The 22580-nt window shown below is 47.5% G+C and overlaps 2 protein-coding genes across 2 annotated transcripts in view; one reads left to right on the plus strand and one right to left on the minus strand.

Moving 5' to 3' along the window:
* Positions 1 to 2209, minus strand: part of CAMTA1 (calmodulin binding transcription activator 1) — a 232811-nt gene extending 230602 nt beyond the window's left edge. Inside the window, exon 1 of the mRNA XM_063417232.1 lies at positions 2112 to 2209. The gene's annotated coding sequence lies outside the window, so the exon portion shown is untranslated. The remainder of the gene's footprint in view (positions 1 to 2111) is intronic.
* Positions 2210 to 2239: 30 nt separating this feature from the next.
* On the plus strand, positions 2240 to 21730 carry DNAJC11 (DnaJ heat shock protein family (Hsp40) member C11). Its single transcript, XM_063417242.1, has 16 exons — positions 2240 to 2373; positions 5641 to 5770; positions 7765 to 7838; positions 9006 to 9107; positions 13104 to 13232; positions 13804 to 13926; positions 14790 to 14863; positions 15827 to 16016; positions 16357 to 16442; positions 16874 to 16990; positions 17927 to 18082; positions 18236 to 18305; positions 18430 to 18487; positions 19102 to 19244; positions 19657 to 19786; positions 20381 to 21730. Exons 1-16 carry the CDS (start codon positions 2302 to 2304, stop codon positions 20404 to 20406), a joined length of 1680 nt encoding a protein of 559 aa, XP_063273312.1. The 5' UTR covers positions 2240 to 2301; the 3' UTR covers positions 20407 to 21730.
* Positions 21731 to 22580: the final 850 nt, after the last annotated feature.

Genomic DNA, 22580 nt, shown 5'->3' on the forward strand with positions numbered 1-22580 from the left:
CAGCAGCCACAGGGGGTCACAGGTTTGATAATGTATGCCCAGCTAAACCCAGAACCTGGGTCCTGGGGGCTGCTTCTCTTGCTGCAGGGACTGTGTCCCACACAGCACCACAAAGCTTCCACCTGCAAGTACCAATGTGGGAAGAGGGATACTGCACCCCAAGCCAAACCTTGGCAAGTCAGTAAAGCACAAACAAGTGCTTTTTCTTCTTCCTTTTTCTCTTTCCCATCATATGGCTTTTTGCCATAGATGTTAAATTTCCTCTGTTGTAATGCAGGGTTTTAAAAGAGCTCTCTCTACATCCTTAGAAAGCACAGTTCATATTTAGCTCCCTAAACTCGTATTTCTCTCTTCCTATATTTCCCTGCCAAGATGTGACACCTGTGGAACGTTCCCAGAAAATTCCCCTGAATCATCTGTGATGCAAGGGAACAGCAGCCAGCATTGGCAAGAAGCAGCTGGGTCTTTTAGGAAAGCATTAGATCAATCTAGTGAGGGGAAGGATCCCCAGTAACTCTGGCACTAACATCCCCAAGGACCACAGAGCTCCCAAATCAGCTAGAAAAAGAGCATCATTATGACAGGACCAAAACCCATGGGGAATAGCGTTGCCATGGCAAGTGATATCCTCACAACTGGAATCTCCTTTGCATTCTTGCACAGACTCAGTGACTCCTAAACCACGTGGAAAAAAAAATCTGTCTAGCAGGTGGGTTCATTAAGGAAAAGCAGTGCTAGAAGGTGCTTCCCCGCAGAACAGACCCATTTCCACATGGTTTCTCAGAAAGGGAGCCTTTGTGCACCTCTTGTTCCAAGCATTTCATCTCACTCACCAGGAGTGCAGAAGAACTGTTACAACACAATCAATACTTCCTTGTTAACTACCCTTGTATCAGAAACAAAAACTTATTAAATATTAAAACATTCCTGTTTTCACATAAAAGTTATGTGAGGATAAAATCCGAAGCAGACTAGCTAAGTTTTGAAACGGGAATGTGGTTCCAGCTTCGCGCTGGGCTGCAGTGGTGTTAATGAGAGGTCTTTCAAACATTCCTCTTTACAGACAGCAGTACCCAAAAACCACTCCAGTATCCCCACACCCATATCAGATCCAGCCACCAGGCAACATCCACACATGAGCAGGAAAGGCCTTAGCTTTCTTCCTGACAGCCTTATCACAGCATTAATATCCAGTCTGTCCCCCAGCATGCTTTAAACGAGGCTCGCGTTAACGGAGAGGCTGGGCAGCCCTTTTGCTAAAGGCTCCGAGCTCTGCGCGCTTTGGGGGCATTTCCCTTCCATTTCGGTACTGGCTGGGCCTGGAGACTTAACCCACTCTCAGCGAGGGCAGCACGGCGTGAACCCCGGGGCCATGCTCGCTACGCCAAAGCAGCGCTATTGATCCGAGGGAAACTGTTCCAGATATAGCGGTGACAAACGAGCACACGCTCTGCCCACGGTGTCCCCCTGCCAGCCGTGCTGTGCCCGCGGCTCTGACATCCCTGCGCTCAGCTGTGCTCGCCTTCGGGTGCCGTGCAGGCAGGTCTGCCCCGGGACCCTGCGCTGTACCGGGCTGAGGGATTCCCCGCCGTCCTCCGCCAGCCCCGCCGGAGCTGCGGAGCTACGGAATAGCGACTCGATGGTGACAGCACGGTTTGGAAATCACCCTCTTGTTAAGGAGGACAGGGGCCTCGTGGTACCTCTGCACCTACAGGTCCCGTCAATGACCGGAGTGAGCTCTTCAGGCAGGTACCGAGGGGGCCCTGCGGCACCGGGGACGGGCACCGAGGACGGGCACCGGCGGTCGCCGTCCCTCCCGCTATCCCCCGGGATCGGGGCGTACAGAGGCCCTGAGCACCCACGGCACTGCCACAGTCGCGGCTGGGGCACGGAGCGACCGCGCCGGCAACGACACGTCAGAGTGCCGGGGCTAAGAACGAGGGGAACGTGGCCAGAGCGGAGCGCGGCGGTGCCGGTCGGTGCCGGTCGGTGCCGGTCGGTGCCGGTCGGTGCCGGTCGGTGCCGGTCGGTGCCGGTCGGTGCCGGTCGGTGCCGGTCGGTGCCGGTCGGTGCCGGTCTGCGCTCCCTCCCTCAGTCCCTCCCTCACTCACCCCTCACCGCCGCCGCCGCCTCCCGGCTCGCGCGCCGCGCACACGCACGCGCACACGCCCACGCCCGGGCCGCGCGAGCGCGGGGGGGGGGGGGGGGGGGGGGCGGTGCCCTCGCGCATGCGCGGGCAGTGGGACCGCCGGGCCGGCGGGGGGCGCCGCAGCGCCCGGCGCGGGGTGAGAGGTCGGGACGATGGCGGCGGCCTTGGGCGAGGAGGCGCCGGACAACGAGGACTACTACGGGCTGCTCAACGTGCGCCGCGAGGTGCGGCCGCGGGGCCGCGCGGGGCCGCGAGGGGCCGGGCGGGGCGCGGCGCGGCGGGGCGAGACCCTCGTGCCCGCCGCGGCGGGAGCGGCGCCCCTGCGGCGTGTCCTCCGCCCGGCCCGGCCCGGGCTGCTGCTGCCGCTGCCGGCGGCGGGGCGGGAGAGCTCGGGCCGGGCCGCGGGGCTCCCGGGTGAGCGCGGCGGGTGAGCGGCGGCTGAGGCCGAGAAATGCGTGGTTTGTTCCGAACTGTGGCGGGTTGGACGCTCCCAGGCGCTCCTGATGCAACTCCGCGCACGCGGGGCGCACCCGCGGTCGCGGGCTCGGGCACGGCTGTGGAGACTTCCCGAAGCTTTCCTATTTGGAAACAGCCAGGGTTTTTTTGCAAAACATTTTTTCCCGCGAAAAAAAAAAAGGAGGATCGAGAGTCCTTGAATTCACTTTTAAGAGTAGATGGATATTAATTGTGGCAGGTTTGTTACACCGGAGCAGTTTGGAACTTACTGGGAGGCAACTGCTTTTTTTATAGTAATAATTAGACGGATCTCAAAAAGAGCTGGATGTAGAAACTGTGCTGTAGCTTATTTCAGCAAGTGCAACTGCAATATAGATCTATTATGTGTATTTGTGTGTGTATAAGTATCTATAAACAGCCCATCAAGTCGATCAGCCTGGGTGTGGCCATTGTAGTTGGACAGGGCTCCTACAGAGCCACCACTGCTGCGTGCAATAGGAGATCCAGACTTGGAAGCGATTCAGTCTGATAGCTTGGAACAATTCCCTTTGGGACTCCTGTCAGTCCCTGAGCTTTGGGCACAGGCTCCTGTGCCTCATGTGTGGGAATCTGCTGCGTTCCTGAAGGAACGGCATGTGATGGTCATGCTGTTTGCAGAACTCCCTGATGCTGAGCTCCTTTTAAAAAAATTTCGAGCCTTCGTCTGGTTCAAAGCTGACAGGGCCATGCTTGTACATTCCTGGGGAGCTTTCGTAATTCCCCTCCAAAACGTCAGCAGCGTGCAGAGGTTAAAACAGAGAGGTGGGAAGCGCATAAGGGTTGTAACTGCTGGGGCAGTTTAATGGTTAACTTAGCCAGGCTTCCAGAGCAGGACAGGTTTTGTACAGCGGGGAGCTGGAAACTGAATTAAAGGGGTCTGTAGGGGAGTCATTCGACAGAGAGGAGTGGGTGCTTTGTTAATTGCCCCTTGCTAATTATCTTCAGCAGTACTGTCCTGTAGTGGATGTGGTCTGGGTGGTGAGCACAGGGTGATGTGGCAGCTGAGCTTGGACCTGCAGTGACCCCATGGAGGCAGGATGCTGTGAGCAGGAATTGCTCTGTGTGTATGTGAATGGTTCATCTCTTAGACATGTTAGTCTGCTAAAAGCATGGTGCTGTGTTTGAGACCTTAAATGTAACTACATGCAATTATTTGTGACTGCATTTCCTGACAGTCAAAAAACGATGTCAGGGTTTTTTTCGTGGTTTTGAAGAGGCTGTTGCTCATGGAATGTTAAACCAATGACCCAAACTACTCAGTGATGATGAAATACCCAATCAAACATTTTACTGAACATGGCATTTATGAAGAACGAACCTGCTCATTTCTATTATGTAATCAATAGCACATTAAACCACTTATCATTAATTTGATTTTGAAATGCTAATTTGGGCTTATATGTTCCCCTGCCTTCCCAGTTGAGTTTAAATTTGATATCTGAGAAAGCACAAGGCAGTAAAAAGAAAAAAAAGTAATTGTAGCTGTCCTTACTGTCTTGGGACCAGCAAATTTGGCAGCTCCCCTTTTGCTGTATCATTTCAAAACATTAACAAGCAACAATACAAACGTGCAGAAAAAAGATTCTGAGCTGTCCTCAAATCCAAACAGATTCCTGGCATTGTGACACGAGTGCATTTCTGTGATGGAAACTCTCCTTTCCACAAGTGGCAGAAGAGATGTTACTTTAAGAAATTACCTTTTAGGAAATTTATTTTCCGTGTGAAAGCTAGAAACCTCTGACAGCTTTGCTTCTTGAAGGGTGTTAACAGTAAATGGAATTTGTGTTGTAAATCCACTCCTAAGTGCCTGCCTCACTGACTGCACTGGGTCCTGACTGTGGCAGCTCCTGGGGACACCCTGGACCATCAGGTTTTGGTTATTTTACTCTGGGTGTTCCTCCAGGAATGCTTCCAGTGCCCAGGAACTGGTTCTTGCTTGGACAGTTTGGGAACTGGATGGTTGAGGCTCTTTCAAGCTCTGCCTGGGGGAAGTTCTGGTTGATTTTAGCAACTGCACATCTTAAAAAGTCGATGTTAAGCAATCTCCAACAGTGGGCAGGAGCTGCAATGCAAGGGATGTAGCAGGGTGAGGTGAGAGAGGGGAGTTCCTGTTGCTCTCTGGAGTCTAAAAATAACATTGCTGGGAGATGATAAATGGGAGGGGCGGGGGTTTTTCTCTATTGATTCTGAAAGAGCCATCCATGTCCTTGGAACGAGGCCAGGTGCCATCTGAGATCCCAGAGTGGTTGCAGGAAAGGACAAGGCAGGTTCGTTCTTGATGCATTTGGCAGCACACTGTTTTCATGGCTATCTCTCTGTGGCTTTGGGGGCAGATGATGCACCTTCCTCCTTTGCAGCACAACACAGACCCTGCTGGGGAGCAGAATGGGGTGCTGGGATGAGTGTAGAACCATGGGTTTACATTTCTTACCTTTACATGTATGGAAAATCAGTGCTTTTGAATAGTTACAGTGTCCCCTTGAGGGTTAAGTTTGAAATATGAGTAGAATTTGTTGTACATCTCTGGATTTATGTATTTTTATCTGAGGTAACTTTGCTTTTTCTTGCTCTTCTGATTTGGAGGAGATAGTTGTTGCCTAATGCAACTAAAGTCTGAACACAGATTGCTTGGCTGGTGAGGTTTTTACATATTTTTTTATACCTGGGTATACATTGATGAGGTGCTGAGGTCTCTTGTTGTAGTACAGATAGTGTGGGCAATCCTGGTGTGATAATTGAATATTTTATTAATGTATATAATGAAGCAATAATCCATTCTTGATTTTGGGCCAAAGTAGTGCACTGTAACAGCTGACAGACTTCCCTTTCAGGGCTGATCCTGAGAGTGGCCCTTTGGCAATGGCACTGGCTGTCCTTGAGTTCGTTTCTGGTGGTTTCCACAGGCCTCCCAAGATGAGCTGAAGGCCGCAGAGTGAGCGTGGCCTTTTGGCAGTGGCCTTGGCTGTCGTTGAGTTCATTTTTGGTGGTTTCCACAGGCCTCCCAGGATGAGCTGAAGGCCGCGTACCGCCGGCTGTGCATGCTGTACCACCCCGACAAGCACCGCGACCCCGAGCTCAAAACCCAGGCCGAGCGACTCTTCAACCTTGTGCACCAAGCCTATGAAGGTCAGGGGGAGGCTGAGCTTTGCAGGGGGTTCCTGGGAGAGCTGTCTTTTCATGCTTTTTGAAGCTCTTTATTATTACAAAGTGATGATTAAATTTGCTGATAACTTTACCAATGCTTCCTGCTTCTGTACCATAAGTCAGAGGAGAAATGCCATGTAAGTGCTGCAGGGAATGAGATGTGGAGTGTCTGTCTTACCTCCTGCATGTTGTAAATGATCTTCTCATCGCTTCTCTTACTTCTGAACACTTCTTCCATAGGAGAATAAAGACTGAAAAGCTTCAGAGAGACAATTTCATATTATACTGATAAACTGCTGCATGCCCAGGTTCTGTTCCCTGCCACCTGGCTAGGGTCTCCATTTCCAGCAGATTCTTCTATATGCTCAGACTGAGAGGAGGACAACTGATTCATAGCAGTTAGAGTTTATTCTTGTGCCAAAGCCCTTTTCAAATACTCTGAATTAAACTGAAATTTACTTAAATCCTGGTGTGCAAGTTGCACCTGTCATACAGGTGGATTAGAGGCTGGTAGGAGTAATCCGTGTTACAAACCTGGTGCACCCTGTCCTGGAGCCTAAAGAGAAACTAAAGCAAAATGCTGAATAAATATTCCCCCATTCAAATTCAAATATGAGTGAATATTTTTTACAGCCCTGGTTTTGACTGATAAGCATTTGTTCCTTCCAGTTGGACTTGAGCATGTGTGGAGTCTTTCCTGTTGTCCCTGGTGTTAGGACATGTGGAAGCTTTTGCTGAGAGAGCAGGGAAAGTCTTACCTTGATGAAATGCAGAACAAAAATTCATAATGCTTCAGTAATTTCATTTTAGTGTGGTGAGTGGCCTTCCATTAGAGACAGCAGCTTCCCTTTGAATTTTCTGGCTGCTCTTGGCTCTGCTTTGCAATGAACATGGAAATTGGTGCTCATTTAGTACCAAATGTGAGTGTAATATGTTACAAGCAAAAATTTTGCCTTCTTGGAAATGAGCCACTCCACCTCCTGTCTATTTTCTCTTTCTCCTCTTCCATCTCTTAGTCTCACACAACAAAACATTCGTTTTATCAGAATTCATAAAAAGCAATGTCTGCCTGTGACATTTAGCAAGTCCAATAATATTGCACTAGCTCAGACCAAAACTCAATTATCAGTATAAGCCTCTTTTTGCTTTACTATACTCCCCCAGCTCCCTGGGGACACATCAGTTTTCCCACAGCCTCAGGAATACATGATGATGATAAAGATGGTCTTGGAACCCTGGAGAAGGAAATAGTGATGATTTTTTGATTTATTTTTTTCTTACAGAAAGGTGTGTTATAGGAGCTTATGCATTTAAATATGCCTTACCCTTTAAAAATTCTTCCTAATTCTGTGCCCTAAAGTAATTGTTCAGCAGTGTTCTGTTGTGTTTTGTGTTGTCCATTTTGTTGGGTGACATTTTGGGAGGTTAGGATTCTACACACACCTTTGCCATTACCCATTATTGATGTTTGACAAGGTATGAACTCCTCGTGGAAATTACTTTGTTGGTGCCTGGCATGTGCCATGTGTGGGTACAGGTGGGAAAGGATCAGTGGATGTGGATAGTGAGATCAAAGGAAGCACCACAGAGCTTTGAAAGCCAGACAGAGCTGGGTAGCAATCCCAGGAAGGGCCCAGGGACTGCTCTGGCCAAATTGTTCATAATTTCCATGTTTGTTAGAGGACTTGTGTCACCTTCAAAGAAAACAGTTTTAGAAATGCCCCCTGCACATTCACTTAGGCAGGATGTCTCTTGTGTTCTTTCCACTTTCTTGTTTTAGAAAAAGAAGAAAAAAAATGGATTTGTTGGGGGGAAAGTCAGTATGTGGAAGTATCAAAGGGGTAAATGTGCAACTGTAGAACAAGATGTTTCCAGGATCTCTGCTTGAATCACAAATATCATGAGTGTTTTGGTCTGAAATCTGAGGAGAAGACAAAAAACTGAGTTCTCTCCTCTCTTTTGGTTTCAATTTACAGTGCTTAGTGATCCACAGACCAGAGCCATCTATGACATATATGGGAGGAGAGGACTGGAGATGGAAGGCTGGGAGGTGAGAGAAATTGAGGATGTTATGGCCAGTGGCCTTGACTAAGCCCACCTTTATCTGCCATTGTTCTATCAGCTGCTCTGACACCTGGCTGGTAAAAAATGCCTGTTGCTTTGAAGGCATCCTTGGTTAGTTATTGCTGTCTCTCTCTGTCCCTGCTGGAACATCATGATGGATTTTCAAAGAACCCTTTGGTTTTGCACTTGACAAGAGAACAATAAACCTGACATTCAGAGTTCCCTGGAAGGATATTACCATGACAGGCAACATCTTTATCTGAGACAAATGTGTCATTATTGTCCATCTAGTCCCATCTTTTTCATCCAAAACTTGTTTTTTTCAGCCTCAACTAGCTTCTGAGTTTGAAATTGCTTTTTCTTCATGAGCTTTTTGGGGCGGGGTTTTTTGTGTTTTTGGTTTAGTTTTGGTTGGGTTTTATGGGCTTTGAAACAGAACTTGTCCATTCATATCTGTCCAGCTCTTGGGTCCTTCTGCCAGCCCTAGCTGATTGCACTGTGCTGCTTGAAGCAGAATCCTATGGTATTGGGTCAGCTCAGCACCAAGGTCAAACTTGGAGTCAGTTACTAGAAATGTGGAGCAGATCCAGCACGTAACAGATATTTTTGAACTGCTTTTGGCAGACTTGATCTTATTTTGAAAAGCCAAATCCAATACTCTTTCTATCCATTCCAAAACTGGGCTGTGTAAAACCCTCATTCCCTGAGCCAGGTAAGCAGCTGTGAACCAGCATAGCCTAAAATCACACAACTGTCATGGAATGAATTTACCTCAGGCCAGAGACTTTCAGTTATTTCCATTTTTGTGTCCACAACTGATAGAGCAGTTAATGGATCACTGAGGGTAAGAACTGCACTGCAGTGTCTTGTAGTTCTGGTTGGAAAGCTCTTTGCCCTGGTTTTGTCAAGGGAATGGAAGTAACAAAACCATTTTCCCTTCTCTCAAGGCATGGGGTTTTCTCTCATGCCTGCCCTTTCTGGCCTGGGTACTTTGTTCCAAACTCTCACTATTGAAATTGGTGCAGGGTGGCTGTCAGCAGCCAGGGCAGCGTGTTAGTGCATCCTGCATCCAGAGCCCTTTAACCCCCCAGCACTGCAATGCCCTGAGCAGCCTCTGTCTGGTAATTGTTTGGTTTTGTTTCTTTTTGAGCAGGTTGTGGAACGGAAGAGAACTGCAGCTGAAATCAGGGAAGAATTTGAGCGTTTGCAGAGAGAGAGGGAAGAGAGGAGACTGCAGCAGAGAACTAATCCAAAGGTAAGCAAAGACTAAATCCTGCTCTGTAATTATCACCAGTGTGCAGGGTGTGCTGAGCCTAGGTGAGGGCCTGTAGGAAAGAGCCCTCAGGTGTCTACACTTGCATGACTTTCTGTCTTTTGCATATGCAGTTTCTCTGCATAATATAGGGCAAACAGCTCATTCTTTGAACAATCCCCTACTGAATGTTCTTCTTTTCTTAGAGAAACATGTTGAGGCAAAATACCTTTTTCAGCAATTTTCAGAAAATAGACCTAACACTGAAATATTTATGATTTCTTTCCAAGTTTTCTAAATAAAATGTAACTCGCTGCAGTTATCGGACAGGTTTTCCCTTTGGCACTGTTGCAGTGTCACAACAATGCAGGGAGCTATTCAGATGGAAGTTGAAACCAGCAACAAATCTGAGGCAGCCCTAAGCCAGCTGGGCTGCAGCACAGTGAGCAAAGTCAACCTGAACAGGTTGGGGGTCTGCCAGTGTCGCAGTTAGTCCTGTTTTTGGAAAGTGTGATCAGGATGAGAATCTTGGTTCCCATCTTGGTCTGTTTGAGCAGCAGACTCTGACCCCAAGTGCCTCACCTCACAGCTAACCTTGGCTGGTCAGAGGTGCTCAGGAACACCACTGGGATGGCAGGGAGAGATGGACATGGCAATTGGCCAGAGAATCCATAGCTCAGGCTTGCGGTGTCTTTGGTGGCTCTTGGCTTTATGAGTGTGTGAGGCAAACCCAGGGTTTGTCATGGTCCTTGACTGAAGTTTCAAAGCTTGTTGAATCACAAAAATCTTGGTTCTTATGCAGTGAATAACATTATCCAAGAGCTGCGTCTACTATAACCTAAATGTATTCATATATTAGTGTAAAATCACAATATCTTCTGAGTGGACAGATGTGGGATTACAGTGGTGCTTAGGACTGGATCCTAAGGAAAACATCCATCTAAGCAGAGCTGTAATATTTTGAGACACTCACCTTGACACCACCTTTGGATCTGCTCTTAGCAAAGCAACTGGACTGTGGGTAGTGCATAGACACTAAGAACTGGAAGGGTAAACAAGAATAAAGTGTTGTGTGAGTATCTGTTGACAGCTTTATTCCAGGCAGGAAGGGATTTCTGGGTGCCACAAGCCAGGCAGGGCAAACCTTCCCTCCCTACTGGAGGTGCAGATGAGTGGGGTCAGAGAGATGTTTTCAGAGAGGGGGCACAGTTATCTCCCACTCTGCTGCTCCCTGCTGCAGGAATGTGACATTTTCCCTGGGCGCCTCGCCGTGGCTGCGAGCTGCCTGTGTCCTGGGATAAAATCCTGGGATAAAATTAGCCATCTGGGTGTTTACAGCAATTGCCGGCTGGCAGCCGATGGAAATGCCTCTCCAGGCAGTGTTCCCGTGGAATTGGGGAGCGCAGCTGTGATCATTTCATACGCGAGCGCGAGTTATTTTAAAATTTCCAACATTTTGTCGGCTCTATAAAACGGTTCCGCAAAAATAAAGCATTTTAACCAGAAATGTTGAGCAATAACCAGATGTAGGCAATTTGGGAGGGTTGAAATTGAGTCTCCTACTTGCTTTTAGAGCTTTGTTTTTTGCTTTCAAAGATGTGCAGGAGGGTTGAAAAGTTCATTGTTAGGTTTAAGAAGAACCACTTCCTGTTAGGAGAAATTAAATCCAGTTATTTTCCTGCTGTGAAAGGTCAATACATGAGGAATGCAGATCCCTCAAGACAAAGCCTAGCACGACTTCCAGGTATCACCTTCCTGAAGGTAAATCCCTTAGAGAAAAGTAAGGAAGAAGTATATTTTCTTCTGGCACATCTACAAATTCCATCAGTGAAGTCTGTTTCCTATTCACAGGCTGGCAAATAAAGGTGGTTTAATGCTTTGATGGTTCCAGAGTGCCACTCCTGCTTGCTGCCCCGCCGAGCTGCTGCACCACTGCCTTCTGGGCAGGCCCTACAGCTCTGTCCTGCTGCCCTTCCCTTGGGAAGGGCTCCTCATTTCCCAGGTTGGAGCAGGTGTCTGATGGGAGCTGGAGCAGCAGCAGTCCCCTCCATTATCCGGCAGCAGAGGGGTGCTCTTGTTCTCTGGGAATATTTTTAACTTTACCATCTGCTGCTTTTCCTGTGCTTGCGCCTGAATCGGTTTCTTTGCCAGGATCCACAGACCTTGGAGGGTGACTTCACCTGCTTGGCAGGAGGTGGAGGGTCTGCCCAGGGCCCACCTCTCACCTCAGGGGGAGGCAGAAGAGTGGGATCTCTGCTGGGGAGCAGGGAGGGAATGGGGAGATGCTCCTTTTCTCTGAAAAGATCTTGTATATCTTCATGGAGAGGTTCAGGTGTTTTCCTTTTTTCCTTGGGAGGGGTAATTGCTGTACAATTCATATGTGTGAAAAAGGACATCTTAACACTTTGAGTGTGTTTTAGAGAAAGGAGATACAATGAATTTCAGGAATGTGTGTGGATCTTGATGCATCTTTCCAAAGGCAGCATTGTGGCACCCAGTAAGCCGAGAACAGCAAGATGTTCTCCAAATGAGTGTTTGCTAATGCAGGACTGTGCCCTTCCAGGGTGGTTAGAGGTTTTCTATTGCTCCCCTCTTCTTTTGGCCTCGTTTCAAGGAACAGCATGGCACAGGAGAAGGCTGAAACTGGAGAAGCTGTAGGGTCTGGAGTCTCTTGAAGGTGACTTTGCAGATGGTTCCTGAAAGTGCAGAAAGGACAGGAGCTGGTTGTTGGTGCCACCACCACACAGAACAATGAGTGTAATTGCTCTGGAATTCACCAGCTGCCAAGGGTGGTTAGTAAACAGCTGGGTACAGCCTCTGTTCCAGGGTTCTGGAAATAACCACACCTTTCAGTTTTAAAATATTTATCCAATTTTTGCTTCATATGTAATCAGAAAATAAGCACCAAGAAGAGGATGGGAATCTCCACAGCAAACAGCCTGGGAGCCCAGGCAGAGAAAAGGTTCAAGTCCTGCCAGACTCTGCAATTCTTCTTTTGTTATGGTCTAGCATTTGATTAGAGTGGAGTGATCAAGGAAAAATGCTCCCTCAGACTGAAATTAGGATTTATTCCAGCCATGCTTGGCCTCAGTGTGGGTGGGATTTGTAGCTACCCAGCTATTGAGTTTCCATATACAAACTGCTCAGAGTTCAGCCTGTGCTCGTGCACAGAGGGGGGGTTTTATTGCAATCCTTACATTTATAGGAGCTGGGATGCTGTCAGATGGGTCCATAGGGAAGGTTTCCAAAGCCTCTTGAAGTTATATGATCCAGACAAGTACCTAATTGTGCTCTTTTCAAAGAAACACACTCCTGCAGTTAGTCTGAGGGAGCACAGCAGCAGGTATCCAGACTATTGTGCTGTGGCCTAGTTTTTTGTAGGAATAAGTTTTCCTATGGTCTGAGGAAGGAAATATTTACCACTTGCTAAAAATATGACTTTGTCAAGCTTTCATTCTGATAACAAAATATAAACTAGAAAAAGAAATCAAAATATTTTACTAACAAGGTCAATTGCAAGTGAATGATACAGTTCAGTACTAAGTTGATTTAGGTAACTCATAAGAAGAAGTCTGTAGAGGTTTTCTGATCAAGTTCCATTGAAGAAAATCAATTTCTAGAATATATTATTTCAACTTTTAAATACTGACAGAGCACAGTCAATTGTGAGGAAAGAGGAAACCTGCTGTGTAAAGGTGTTCTACCTGCTTCTGTAATGTGTCACAATAGAAAAATGACCTCCTGGGATTGCAAGTTGAGTTTGTGCTGAAAGACTGCCTTTTCTCCAGTCTCATGATTTATATTACTATTTTGAAATATTGTAATCATTCCCTTTTGTCTTGTGTGTTAGGAAATACGTTTTAGAGTAGTAAAAATAATTGCAGAACAATGGAAAACTGCACAAAAATGTAATCATGCACAGGGATGGTTCAGCCAGTTGTTCTGTGCGTGCCGGATGTTTGCTAATGCTAAATGCACGTCCCACTTGTCATCCCTCAGGGAACAATTAGTGTGGGAATAGATGCCACCGACCTGTTTGATCGCTATGATGAGGAATATGAAGATGTGCCTGGGAGCAGCTTTCCCCAGATTGAGATCAACAAAATGCACATATCCCAGTCCATCGAGGTGAGGAGGGCGAGCGCTGCCGTGCGAGCGAATGAAACACCTCAGAACACAGAGCACGCTGCTCAGGGGCTCTCTGTGGGATTTGGGGGGGACACAGTGGCCAGCACAGGTGGGGAGAGGCACCTTGGGGCCAGCAGAGTGGTGGGTTGGCTCTGTAGCCTTTGGCTAACTGGTCTGTGGGCTGCAGTGGTCCTGCCCTGTTGCCCATGGAGATGCTCAGTGCTCAGTTCTCACTGAACGGGGTGGGTTCAGTGGATAAAAGCAGGTGACACCCAGTCTTGAGGATGTGCCTAAGGAAGAGGATGGGAGGCATTTCCTCTTTCAGAGAGTTGTAGAAATTGAGTCTGCTAGAGAGATGAGAATGGTTTACAGCTCAAGGTCAGCACTTCAAGGTGGTACATTACAGGTGTCACAAGTGTCTGGTACCATAAGAATTATCTGACTGTCTGCCATGCTTGATGTTTGACTACAAAACCATTTACACTCTTCAGTGGTGATTATGTCCTTGCAGAACATGCACTAAATGTGTGAACTGGGATCAGTTACTGGAAACAATATATTCCTTTTTCAGGCACCCCTGACTTCCACAGATACAGCAATACTGTCTGGTAACCTTTCCACCCAGAATGGGAATGGAGGGGGATCAATTAATCTTGCACTGAGACGAGTGACATCTGCCAAGGGATGGGGAGAGGTAAGAGTACACCTGTTACGCAGTTTTATATCTATTACCTGGTGTTGTATTTTGGGGGGGAACTTAGCTGTGGTTTCTCTCTCATTTTCTATGTTATGTAAAATATAGAAAAAAGAATTCTTAGAGGAATTTGTGACAAAGGGAAGACCAGACCTTGTTTTTTCTTCTTTTTCTCCCCTCTCCATTTGGCCAGGCAATTTGGACCTCACTTGTGCAGACAGAATTGTTACCTGATGTCTGTAGTCTTTCTGATTGCTCTGTCTGAAGGCACAGTGCTGTGAGCAGGCCGTTTAGGAGTGTGTGATAGTTGGCCTTTGTTTCCAAAAGTGCTTTGCTTGCATGGGAAGAAGTTATGGGGGCAATAGTTTGACCCCCCAGCAGATCTGGGGAAGGTCCCATGTTGCACCTGCAAGCTGGGCTGTGTTTGAGGTGCTCGTGGCACTGCTGGTATAGCTGGCAGCTGCCTGTTCCTTGCACATGAGCTCCTGCTAGGCTGCTTCCTCAGCTTGGGAGAGTGGGAGTCTTCCTCTCATTGGAGATTCACACACTGGAGGCTTTGGATTTGTGTCAGGATTTTGTGAGGGCAGAGTTTCTTCCATGTTCTCTGAAGTGACCAAAGCAGGTGCCTGTAGCTTTACAAAACTGGCTTTCTGTTAGCAAAACTGGTTTTATGAGCTGCAGCTCATTGAGACACCTTTTCTTCTTCTGAATGCAAAGCTGCAGAAAAGGGAGGGTGCTGAAAGAGGGAGTAAATGTTGCTCAGAAGTGTAAACTCAGCTGTGATGACAGCGATGCTCGTGACATACTTTATCACTGTTGTAAAGGATGTTTTCCTCTAACGCTGGCACTGTGCATTCCAACAGTTGGAGTTTGGAGCTGGAGACCTTCACGGACCTCTCTTTGGGCTGAAGATATTTCGTAATCTCACACCAAGATGGTAAATATTAGAAAACTGGCCTAGTGGCTAGTATTTCGCAATAAGGAACTAAATTACTTGAATTCTGTTCCACATTAATTTTGAATTCGTTTTCTGTCCTACAAAATAAGGTATTTTCACTTTAGACTTAAGGTCATACTTGTATTTTCAAAATGCCTGCATTCTTTCTGGGTGTTGATGCCCTCCCTTTTCATATTTCCAGTTTAAGCAAGGTCTGTTTTCCACTTCCTTAGATTTGTACTCGATCTTGTCATGATTCATCATACTTGAGGCAGGATCTCCAATCAGAGCAATAGGAGTTTGCTCTGGGAACAGAACAAAAATGGGGAACTCTTCTGAGGCTTCCATGTGTGAGAGGGAGTTTCTGACAGCAAAACAGGAGATATGTGTCATATTTTGGGGAAATAATGCCAAATTTGCCACTACTGTCATGTCTGTTCACAAATGAACAGAGGTCTCAGGTTGCAAAGGAGACTACAAGGTATGGCCTGTGATTGGAGCCACATGTTAGAGCATAACAGGAGCTCTTGTAGGTTGCCTCTGTTTACATTTTTGTATTTGGTGAGTTGGCCATTCCTCAGAGCTTGTACAGGATTCTTGTTCCCCAGAGAGTGCTTTAGCGCTGGTTATTAGAGCTGATGCTCAAGGATTATTAAATAACAGGGCTGTTCTGTGCCAGCAGTGCTGCTCTGCAGAGACCAGGATGTTATCTGCACAGGGCAGGAAGGGCAGGGCTGGGTGCCTGGGCAGCGTCATGCACAGACAATAAACCAGGGCACAGCCTGCTCTCCTGAGTGCTGCTCTGAGTAGTTTTTACTTTTCCCTGAAAGCCTCGAGCATCATGCTTTTTGCAGGATGGTCTCTGGGCACTTAGTAAAGCTCCTGGGCAAGAAGGACTCTGAGGCCACCTGGGACCCTGTGGGTTTTTTTTTTCCCCTGACGAGTTTTTCCTCATCTCTCCAGTTTCATCACCACAAACTGTGCCCTGCAGTTCTCATCCCGCGGGATCCGCCCCGGCCTCACCACGGTGCTGGCCCGCAACCTGGACAAGAACACCATGGGCTACCTGCAGTGGAGGTGGGGCATCCAGTCAGCCATGAACACCAGTATTGTCCGGGACACCAAAACCAGCCACCTCACTGTGGCCATGCAGGTGAGAGCCACATGGGGGACAGTGATCCTGCCCCGTGGGACAGAGCGGCCTCACCTTCCTGTCCCAGCAGTATTTTGCCTTGGGATTAGATTTTAAGGAAGCAGTTAGTATATCTCATGTTAGATCTAATATAGGTAACCAGCTTTTTGGCAGAGCACAGCTCTTGGCATTCTCATAGGTGATGTGGGTCAGCTTAGAGAAGGGTCAGGACAACACGGGCAGCAGAGGTTGTAAGTGGCAAGCACTGCTTTGTGCTTTGTGCTTCAAGGTTGAGAAAGGAGATCGGGGGCAGCAGTGGCTAAAGGTATGTTTTGATACATTTGTGCCTCTTATGTTTCAGCTGGGAATCCCCCATTCTTTCATGATGGTCAGTTACCAGCATAAGTTCCAGGATGAGGATCAAACACGAGTGAAAGGTTCTCTCAAGTAAGTGCTCAAGAGGAAATTCACGTTGGACTCTGTCCTCTCCTCCTGCTGTAGGCCTCCAGGTTCCACACAAACCAAATGCTTCTGTGCCCTTTGGGAGCCTGCTTTTCACTCTTTAAATCTGATAAAGGCTGAAATGAATGTCTTGGAGGCTTGGCCCTGTGTGCCTCTGCAGTTAAGTGGAACTTACAATACTTGTGTATGATATCTCTATATCATCCCCAATAAGAAAACCAGAAGTTCTTGTGTACTGGTTAGCAAGCTGGAAAGTCCAGTCTCACCCTGGAGATACACCAAGAATCTTCCAGAAGCTAACACCTGCTGCAAACAGATGCATTCCCATGCTTAACTTTTTTGAGAATTACAGGATTCAGTAAAGAGAAATTCAAGTGTCTTCTGTGTCTTAACAGTTCTTGGTTCTGTCATTCTAGGGTGGGTTTCTTTGGGACCATAGTGGAGTATGGAGCAGAGAGGAAGATTTCCAGACACAGTGTTTTAGGAGCCACCGTCAGCGTTGGTGTTCCTCAAGGAGTGTCCTTGAAAATCAAGTCAGTTCAAGATCTCAACTCTTTATTGCAGAGGCTGGTCATAACCTGCATGATTCTATTTCCAGTATTCAGGTGGGAAGGTGCCAGTCCCAGGTCAATACAGGTGTATTGATACATTATTGGGAGAGGGTGCAGCTGCCCTCAACTCTGATGCAAGCCCACCATAAGCAGTGGATGCCTTCCAGTGGTGTGACTCACAGTCTGAGCCACCTGTCTGTGTGTGTGTGCATCAGAATATTCTGAAATACTGCTTAAAATGAGATTTAAGTGAATGGAAGATTTCTGAAAATATTAGTAGAGATGGATTCCATGTGTATTATGTTGTGTACAAATGAATGCTTGAATTAGGGAATTACCATTACCTAATGCAGGTGATTGTACCATTAACAAGGTGCAGTTCACAGAGGAGCAGAGCTCATTAAGTGTCCCTGTGGTGTGGTGCACTTGAACTGGGGCCAGCTACAGGTGGGGTGTGAAACTGCTGAAGGGCCTGAAGAATTCAGGCCCAAAGAAACCAATATTTTCTAAGATAAATATTGTTACAACATCAGAAAAATATTCATGTACACCTACTCTGAAGGCCCATGCCAGTATTATGAACACAGGCCTTCTCTAGAAGCATTTTCTCTTCTTTCATGAGGACATTTGTCCCTTTTTCTGTTGAAATTAATGACCAAGCAAATTCTCCTAAGATTAAAAAAAGAACGTTAGAATGGTCAGGTACTATCACGAGCTGCTACTTCAAAGTCTGGCTCTAGCTGGTGTCAGCTGCCTTTTCTGCCGTTGGCTTTTTTCAGTTTATCAGGCTTTCACCTTTTTGAGCTCCTCATTCATCTCCCCTTGGTTCATCAGCACACGCTGCTGCTAAGTGTGCTTCATCAAGCACATCCAGCTCTGCTTTTCCTCTTACCATCTCTCTGCTCTTCTTTGTTGCAGGCTGAATAGGGCCAGCCAGACCTACTTCTTCCCTGTCCATCTAACAGATCAGCTGCTTCCCAGCGCCGTGTTCTACGCCACCGTGGGACCTCTCGTTATCTACTTCGCCATGCACAGGCTCGTCATCAAACCCTACCTCAGGGCACAGAAGGAGAGGTGAGCTTGCACATTCCTGAGGAAGTCTTAATCAGGCTCATTTGTGTGAGGTTGTGGGTCATTTGTAGTTGGGGTGGGTGAGCAGACCCTGCCAGTTTTCTGCCTGAATCCCAGCCGTGTATTCCTGATGAGGTGTTGCCTTCCTTCTGCCAGAGAGCTGGAGAAGCAGCGGGAGAACACAGCCAGCGACATCCTACAGAAGAAGCAGGAGGCTGAAGCTGCAGTGAGTCTTTTTTGTAGCTTGGTCCCCTTAGTGAAAGGTCCCCCTCCTTTTCACTCTGGACCATTCACCTTTGGCCACAGTGTCTGACCCTATGATTTCTGCTCTGCCGCTTGCGTTGTGACAGGTCCGGTTAATGCAGGAGTCAGTCCGAAGGATAATTGAAGCAGAGGAAGCCAGAATGGGTAAAGATTATGATATTATTTACTTGTTCTATAAATTTGGAGAGAAGAAGGAGCAATGCAAAGGTGTTGTTTCTTCATTCCCTCTCCTGATGAAGTGCAGCGTAGTTGCTGCTGCGCACGTAGCGGAGGAGCCCCATTATGACTCAGCTCCAGGTGCCTGAGCTTAGGAGGGATCACAGAACATTATCTGGGGACATGGTGTGAAGTGGATCAACAGACTGAAGACAACAGTCTGGATTCACCTCTCCCCCCCAGAGAGCAAAAGTTGTAGCTGAAGTTCAGCTTTCACTGGTTTCTCCCTTAAATGGTTTGCTCCTGGATCTGTAGTAGTAGGAATCTGATCTCTGATGGTTACCAGCAATTTTCCACAGAATGTTCCAAAGTGAAGTGAAATCCACTTGGACTGTCACATCAGTGTGGCACCGAGGTCCTGTCACTCCATTCTAGTGCTGAAGGTTGCTAACAAACACCCAAGTAAAAGTGTTGTTCTTTGTTGGGAGGCGTGGGTCCAGGCCAGGAGAATTAAATCTCACTAAGAGCAAGAGAAAATGCTGGGCTGGTCTTTTTGTCAGTGGAAGCCTTCCATCACAGTTGTGATTTCCTGGCAAATGCAGGTCTGATTGTAGTGAATGCCTGGTATGGGAAGTTTGTTAATGACAACAGCAAGAAGAATGAGAAGGTGAAGGTTATAGATGTGACTGTGCCTCTGCAGTGCTTGGTGAAGGATTCTAAACTCATCCTTACAGAGGCCTCCAAGGTACGTAGCTGTTCTGTCAAAGCCCAGATTCAAGGACTCAAATGTGTGGCCGGTGTCCTGCCAGGGGATCTCTCCCGTGGTTCTGGATCAATTCACAGATGCCATTTACATACCAAGTGTTAAAACTTGAGGAATTTCTGTTTCTCAGGCTTTTCCAGTGCCAGTTGCCTGCACTGTGGGACAGTGAGTGTTCCAGACCTTGGGGCTGTACATCAGAAACTTCCCAACCCCCTGGTTTACTTTTATGCACCAAAAACTTCTGGAGGTGATTCCCCAGTGTCTCAGCTTGCTGGCAACAAAACTCCTTTTTTTTAAATGACATCTTGTCCTGGCACTAGTAAATGTTTTTGGCCAGCTGGAGAGCTGTGAAAGTCCATTCCCTGATGCTCAGTCTGTCCTTCTCTGGTTCAAGGCTGGGCTGCCAGGCTTCTACGATCCCTGCGTGGGTGAGGAGAAGAGTTTGAAAGTGCTTTATCAGTTCCGAGGAGTTCTGCACCAAGTGATGTCAGCTGACAATGAGGCCCTTAGGATACCAAAGCAATGTAAGTAGCACAGACTGCCCAGCATCTTCCTTGGGGAGTCAGTAATGGACTGCTTCAGCTCAAGTGCACAGAACTGGGGTTACTGGGATGGACTGACCATGACTTGCCTCTGGTGTAAGGCCCAAAAGAACTCAGCAGCAGCTCTGTTTGTACCAGCTAGTCTGTGTCTCTAACTGGGGCTGGAAGCAGAGGCCTCCCACAGGTGCCAGTGTCCTCCTGTGCAGTTCACAGCACTGGGTGGCCATTTGGGGACTGAATTTAATGTATAGAGCCCTGAGTCAGATTTCTTTGTCATCCCCATTTATTTTACCTGATAAAATATTTTCCCTGCTGGATTAGCTCTGTGAAACCAGTATTGTAACAACTTTTACTGGCAACCCTGTGGGTCTGGTGGGTTGGCTCAAGGGCAGAGACCTTTGTTTGCCCTAGACCAGCTCCCTGCCCAGCGTGAGCGACACATCCAACTCACAGAGCTTCCAGAAGTGCATTGGAGGCGCATTTGAGCTGTGTGTAATTAGCAGCCAGCAGTGTTCCTGCCTGTCCTTGGTACAGTGGTGAGCTCCAGCAGTGTCCATTCCTTGTTCTCCCTGGCAGCTCACAGGATCGATGCCGACGGTTAATCTGAGGAACGCGCATCCCTCACGGCACCTGGGTCAACAGAAACTGCAAAACCTCCCCCGGACGCTGCCACTCTGAACAGAGACACTTTTTATTTCTACTGTCTGTATAGCAGGCGGTGTCCTGCCGGTTCTGTTAGGGACAAAAGGACAGACCCTGCTGCTCCAGGCGGCTCCCAGGCAATATCTGAGTTGTGGTACCCAATAAAGCAGCGTGACTCTGAGTGCACAGTGCTTTCTGCCCAGGGGCACCCTGCTCCCGGCCCGTTTGTGCACTCACACCTCTCTCCTGGCGCTCAGCAGGGATGAAGACCTGCTGTTCTCACTTCTCCATCTTCTTCCTGGGGTAGGTAACAACACCTTCTCCTTCTCGGGAGGGGAATTTCAGCTCTCTGGCCACCTTAGAAGTCCCCTGTGCAAACGCTTTTGGAGAGAGGTCAGTGATTGTTTCAATCTCAAATCTGTGTTTGAAATGCACTTGTTAAGAAAAGTATGTATGAATGAATTTGCCTTTTGAAATAACGTGGACTTCTTCAGCACCTTGTCCAGCTGCTCATTTTCAACACTGCTCTTCCAGACAAGGACACGGTCTATCATAGTTTTATTAATTCTTCTGCCACCCACAACCATGTATTGTCAAGGATTTCCAGAAAAGAGGAAAGCAAGTGAGGGAGAAGGACAGCAATTAATTTCATTTTGATTCTGATGCTGTAACTATCTCTTCACATCTAATTTATTTCTAGAAAAAATAAATGTAGTTCATAAAGTAAATCATACCAAAGTGAGGAGAGAGGCCAAATGGATAAAGAGCTGAAAATGTAACACTCATCTGCCCTTTCTGAAAAGCAGCAGTTACAGCACAGATCCATTGGCTTTACCTTGCCCTGGCAGGGATTTCCAGCAGAAGGGCAGTCCTGTGCTGGTGACACAGCAGCTGGAAACACACCTTGTAGAATCTGCTGCACGCTGGGTACATCAGCACATCTGAGGCTTTTGCAGAGAGACAAGGAATCATGGTGCCTGTTTTTTGGTCATTGTTTTGCTCTGGCTAAGTCCAGACCAGCCTTCATTGCTCATGGGTGAGAGCAGAGGGGAAAACACCAATGTCTTGGCAGTGCAGAGTTGCTTTTGATAACTCCTGCCATAACTCCTTTCCTGACATGGACCTGGCCCCTGTTCTGGGCAGCTGTGGTTCTGTATGCTCACATCACTGCACCAGGAGAATGAGATTTCCAAAATAAATGCTTTCCCCTGTAAAAAACAAGTTGATATTTTGAAGGGATGTTCATTTGTTTTTATTAAAACCAAAACAACTCAGTTGTGACCAGTTCCTGATGCAGGGCTTTATTTCACTTATGGCCAGCGTTGTGATGATCTGAAATTAAATGTAAAATGTGCAATAAATTATATTCAGCTGAAAAGCAGCTCCCACTCCCGTTGCACCTATAGGAAGTTCCTGAGATGAAACCCCTGGAATGCAAGGGTTGCAGGTTTTGTAAATGTTACAGCACTCTCCATCCCATCCAGCTTACTGACCTCTGCTGGGTGGGACTGGGCAGAAAAACTCTCCTCCAGTTACTTTTGATGTCACTTTTGATGTCACTTTTGATGTGTGAGGTGTAGAAGTGAGGAGCCAGCCTGTAAAGACTAGGACACAGCACAGGAGTATCCCTGAGAGCCAGACACTCACTCAGTCTCCCGAGCCCCTTGTCCTTGTTTTCTGTCAGTGCCAAGTTTTGCCAAGACTGTAAGAACAGCCCCACTGCAGAACCACAGCCTTCACCACCATATTCTTGCTGTGAGCAGCTGCCATTTTACAGCCACAACTCTCCTGGGACTTTTTATGACTCTATAATTCAAAATTACCAACAGAATTAAAATAGAAGCTCTAAGCAAGCAAAGCTGAGCTTCCAGCAAGACCCAGTGCCATTTCCAAAGGTTTGGCCACCTTTTCAGTTTGCCAAGGTGTTCAGGCTGCTGCTTTGGTAGCAGCTGGCTGAGCAGCAGTGCCTGCAGGGTTGTGGCACACACGAGCTGCAGGGTGGCCCCAAGCTCCAGCAGCTTTTGAGTGGTTTGGAGTCCTCAGTGGTGGGGAGGGAGCTCTCTCAACTCTTGGTTTAGGGGCTAAACTTGGTTTAGGTCTGGCCAAGCCTCCAGTCCTTGATAGTCTGGAGGAC

The sequence above is a fragment of the Prinia subflava genome, chromosome 21 (assembly GCF_021018805.1).
Source record: "Prinia subflava isolate CZ2003 ecotype Zambia chromosome 21, Cam_Psub_1.2, whole genome shotgun sequence".
Lineage (NCBI taxonomy): Eukaryota > Metazoa > Chordata > Aves > Passeriformes > Cisticolidae > Prinia > Prinia subflava.